This window comes from Helianthus annuus, chromosome 16 (genome assembly GCF_002127325.2).
Source record: "Helianthus annuus cultivar XRQ/B chromosome 16, HanXRQr2.0-SUNRISE, whole genome shotgun sequence".
Lineage (NCBI taxonomy): Eukaryota > Viridiplantae > Streptophyta > Magnoliopsida > Asterales > Asteraceae > Helianthus > Helianthus annuus.
In genome coordinates this window covers 55,594,314-55,599,278 of record NC_035448.2, presented here as the reverse complement: position 1 = coordinate 55,599,278, position 4,965 = coordinate 55,594,314, and the positions used below count along the sequence as shown (strand labels likewise).

The 4,965-nt window shown below is 35.3% G+C and overlaps 1 protein-coding gene across 4 annotated transcripts; it reads right to left on the bottom strand.

Annotated features, from left to right (window-relative positions):
* Positions 1-1,211: 1,211 nt before the first annotated feature.
* On the bottom strand, positions 1,212-4,729 carry LOC110915705 (zinc finger BED domain-containing protein RICESLEEPER 2-like). Of its 4 annotated transcripts, XM_035985720.1 has the most exons (5): positions 4,493-4,729; positions 3,697-4,010; positions 2,013-2,901; positions 1,854-1,932; positions 1,212-1,473 (listed from the first exon to the last, which is right to left on the bottom strand). In XM_035985720.1, exons 3-4 carry the CDS (start codon positions 2,880-2,882, stop codon positions 1,867-1,869), a joined length of 936 nt encoding a protein of 311 aa, XP_035841613.1. In that variant the 5' UTR covers positions 2,883-2,901; positions 3,697-4,010; positions 4,493-4,729; the 3' UTR covers positions 1,212-1,473; positions 1,854-1,866. The 4 variants fall into 4 exon arrangements, with proteins under 4 accessions (XP_035841613.1, XP_035841611.1, XP_035841610.1 ...); XM_035985718.1 differs by having other exon boundaries at positions 1,212-1,479; positions 2,013-4,010; XM_035985717.1 differs by having other exon boundaries at positions 2,013-4,010.
* Between the last annotated feature and the right edge of the window lie 236 nt (positions 4,730-4,965).

The window sequence follows — 4,965 nt, the reverse complement described above, 5'->3', positions numbered from 1 at the left end:
TGTGAAATCGACCGTGCAAAGCAAAGAAAAAAATAATAAAAAGTACCGAAACTAAGTAGTCTGTGGTTGGGGATAGCGACTCTACAGCCGGATTGCCTCTTGTGTCGGGAAAGCACCGTCTAGACTCACGAATGATTGAAAAAAAAATGGAAAAAAAAAAGAAAAAAAAATCTGATTGTAAACTCTCCTGGTTTTGATATAAGACGGTTGGGAATTGGTCCAATGATCGTTCCATTTGTCCTATAAGTTTGAGGTGGGATTAGATGGGCCTGCGATTTTTAGCGTGAGATCCTAGGTGGATTGACCCATATTTGAACCTAAATTGCATGATAAGGGCTCGGAACCGGGTTGGGTTTAAGAGGACAAGTATACTTGCAATCGCACCTAACACATGTCTCGGTTTTAATAATTAACATAAGCTTTGTCCCGAATAATTATTCCGACCATGATTCCGTTTGCATAATTCTTTTTCGGGGACGAAAAAAGATTAAGTGTGGGGATATTTGATGTGTGGTAAAATATACATATTTGTCATGTGTAAATTGTATAATTTTTGTATAAGTTTTATTTGTTTTTATTTAGGTTTAGTATTATATTATATTATATTGTGTTTTGGCAGATCCTGGTGTGAATGGAGCAAAACCGAGTAATATGGAAATGACCAGCCAATTTGACAGAGGAGAACGCCCGTGACTGAACTAAAATTGCCACTATTTTTCCCGAATGTGCTGAACCCGCTATCTCTATTTTATAATTGAGGAGGTGGCCATTTATATTTTAGTGGAGATGTAAAGGAATGTATTTTCCATACAATCGGCCATACATACATGTGCATCTAAAGTATTTTTAGTTGGTCATACATATATAATTTCTTGAAATTATTATTGGAAAAGATTAGAGATTTAGAAGCACATATGCATAGACATAAGGAAGGAATTAATTCTTTTTAGGTTGGTGGTTGGAGTTCAACGAAAAGAAGAATGGGCCGCCAAAAGCAAGGACAGCCCAACCTATGTCGTGAATAGGGGTGTTCATGAGCCGAACCGAACCGAACGGAGGTCTGCTCGTGCTCGGTTCGGTTTGAAACCGAGCCGCTCGGTTCGGTTCGGATTTAGGTAATCGAGCAGAAATCCTATGCTCGTGCTCGGTTCGGTTTAGAACCGAGCCGCTCGGTTCGGTTCGTTTTTGCTCAGTTTTATTTAACCAAAATACAAACATAAAAAGTCCCATAAAAATAAAGACAAAATGTCATCCAAATGTTTAATGTTTAAGAACATCTAAAATGCAAAATAACTTCCAAAACACACGTTCAAGTCATTCTAGACATCTTCAATCAAAAACTGATTTCAAAACATAAAATTTGAATACAGTAAGGTCAATTCAAACCCAAAAAACGCGCGTTCAAGTCATTCGGCTCTTTTAGGTGCAAAAATCTGTCCACATATCTTGATCTATCATGTAATCTTGATCTACCTGTAACCAAGAGTCAAAGAAATTGAGAAATTAGAAAAATAATTTCCAAATATGCTGTATACTATTATGTATAAATAAATCAAACTTTAAAGTTGAACATGATAGATACACAATAAATAATAGTCCATATGAAGTTTGTCAATTTAACAAATATATATATCATCAACAAAACACATCACAACAGCACATTTGGCATCTTAATTATTAATAATTTAAAAAGAAGCATCATGAAACTTCTTCACTTGTTCCTACATCATAACAAACACATCAGATGTGTGACTACTGACTACACGTGAAAGAAATAGGGGTTTAAAATCTATTTGTCCAGTTCAGCATTATAAACAAATAATCATGTTAATTCAAAACACAAAAAATAATACCTTCCATTATTAATTAGTGAGAAGACTTATCGGGAATCAAGACATCAATATCTAAGTTTTCTTCGTCTTTTGCAGATTGCTACACATTAAAAAGTATAAAGGTTAGTATATAATGTATATAATATAGAAATGAACGAAAAAAAATAAATTTAATCTTACAACCAATGTTTTTATCGTTGTCTTTGAGACGGATTTTAACCAATCACTTCCGCAAACGAGAAGTTCTACCATGTCCTTCGATAGAGAGCTTCGGTAGTCATCTAAAATACGCCCTCCTGCACTAAATGCGGATTCAGAAGCTACGGTAGTGATTGGAATGCCAAAGATGTCTTTTGCCAACTTGCTTAGAACAGGAAACTTGCTCGAATGTTGACGCCACCACATCAACACATCAAATTTTAGCTCCTTTGATCTATGAATAGGCTCTTCCAAATACACTTCAAGTTCAGTTTTCTGTCCGGTCTCAAGGGGTATAGAGTTGAGGTAAGCCATAAAATCATCCCCTTGTGGATTTGGTTCGTCTAAAGATTGTGGTGGTGTTGAGCTACTCGTGACATCCTTAAACAAATTAAAATACTTTTCAAAAATAGATTTTAATTGACTTTTCACTTCTTCAACCCGACTACTACACTCCTCCATTGGATACAACCTCTCAAAAGTCCACGTGACCGACTTCAACTTAAAACGAGGATCTAAGATAGATGCTATAGACATAAGCACACTAACTTCCCCCCAATACTTCTCAAACTTTTCATACATTGGCACACTCATGCCTGACAAGAATTCATCATCTGATATAAAAGCATTATATATCTCCTTTTTCACTTTAAAAATTTCAGTAAGAAACAAGTTTGATGTCGGATATGATGTACCAGAAAACAAGTTAGTAGCCTTTAAAAAAACCTCTAGTAGCTTACAAACTTTTTCAGCTCGATCCCATTCATCAGATGCGGGAGACCATATAAAGTTAGAATCTCTCAATGCATAACCTTGAAAAGCTCGTTTATAGTGAATAGCAGATTCAAGCATACGATGCGTTGAGTTCCACCTAGTTTTGACATCGGTACATAAGGACCTATGAGTGGATATACCTAGACTAATTGCTATTTCACCAAACCTCAACAAACGACTAGGAGACTTCCTTAGATACTTGACACCTTCTCTTATTTTTAAAAGGCATGCTTCAATAGTCCCTAAACCATCTTGTACCACCAAGTTTAAAATGTGAGCACAACATCTCACATGGAAAAACAATCCCTCAAAATGTAATTTACATTTACCTTGAAAATTATTCTTCAAAAACATGGTTGCCCTATCATTGTTTGTTGCGTTATCCAAAGTTATAGTCCCTATTTTATCTTGAATACCCATTTAATAAGGCATTCTAAGATACCATCCGATATAACCTCACCATTATGTGGTGGTGCAAGCTCATTAAAACCAATTATCAATTTTTGCAATTTCCAATCGGAATCAACAAAGTGAGCTGTCAAACACATATACCCTATGGTTTGATTTGAGGTCCAACAATCACTAGTAAGAGAGATCATATCAACCTTTTTCAAAATCTTTTTTATCCTTTCTCTTTCTACATTCACCACTTTTATGCAATCTCTAGTGATTGTTGACCTACTTACTTTTTGGAAAAGAGGGTTTAAATACTTGCATAACTGATTAAACCAATGGTAATCTACAATTGAAAAAGGTAATTCATGTCCTATAATCAGCTTTGCAATTAATTCCCTAACCTTCATTGGGTTAAAACCCCCACTTGACTCTTCATCAATAAAAACTGTTTTGTCACTTCTATTTGAACCAAAATTTATAAAACCTTTACTGTTACCTTGTGCCTTTTGGAAATAAGTACAATCCTTGAGGTATCGCGTGAGACTTGTCGTGGTGCCCGAGCTATTTGCTACATAGCTATGCTTGCAATAGATGCATTGTTTCTTTTTCACCATTTTGCCTTTATAGATACCTTCAATGTCTTTAAAATGTTCTTTAGCATCAGAAGCATTCTTTCGTTTCCCCTTTGCTCCAACATCTTTAGAAGATTGGTCTCTCACGTCTTTCATTTCATCTTCCAACTCAACACTCTCCCCATCACTTAACTCAACACTATTCTCCATTACATTTGATGCCTTATGAGAAGACATCCTACAAATTAATAAATTAAAAAAATTAGTTAAAGCTAGAAGATTTACAGGTTCAACAGTAAGTAGTAACTAATGACTCTTCAGTCAAAATAACTTTTCAAACAAATTAAAAGGTACACAAAACAGTTATATAACTATAAAATTAAACACTATACTTATGTAATTGAAAAACAAATGAACAAAGTCAACACAACTTAAAACTGAAAGTGAACAGCAAATGGACAAAGTCTACACAACTTTTCAGAGCAAATTTATAAGTAATGAGCCTAAAACAGTTGCAAATAAATCGAGATTTAAACCACAACAAGAGAATTAGTCAAAACTAGAACAATTTCAGTTCCAATAACAACAATTATTCAACTAAATACAAAAATTGAACGGTTCAATCTGCTTATGTAACCATTAAACATGCGAGAAACTGAATGTAAACAGAAAATCAACAAAAAATCAAACTTTGATGAAGATTATTCTACAAAATCAAACCTTGAGGCTGTGCGTTTTGAATGAACGGCTCACGGTTGATAGCCGACGGATGGTGAATGGCCGGTAGATGAGGGATGTGGCCAGCGGATGAAGGAAGCGACTGGTGGAACTGGATGGTCGGATGGTCGGCGGCTTGAGAGAAGATATTAGGGTTTTGTTTCTTTTTTTTTTTTGAACTAGAGATATGAAGACCAGAAGACACGTGAGGTGAGGATTTAGGGGCTGGATTGGGCATTTGGGCTGGAATGTGGATATGCACCTCCTACATCTTTATTATATTTAAAAATATAATATATATTTAATAAATATAATATATATATATATATATAATAATAAATTCGATCGAAACCGAACGAGCGACGAGCGAGCGTACCTATGCTCGTGCTCGGTTCGTTTTTAAACCGAACCGAGCTGCTCGGCTCGGTTTTAACCGAGCAATGAATCGAACGAGCATATTTCCGAGCTTTTTCGAA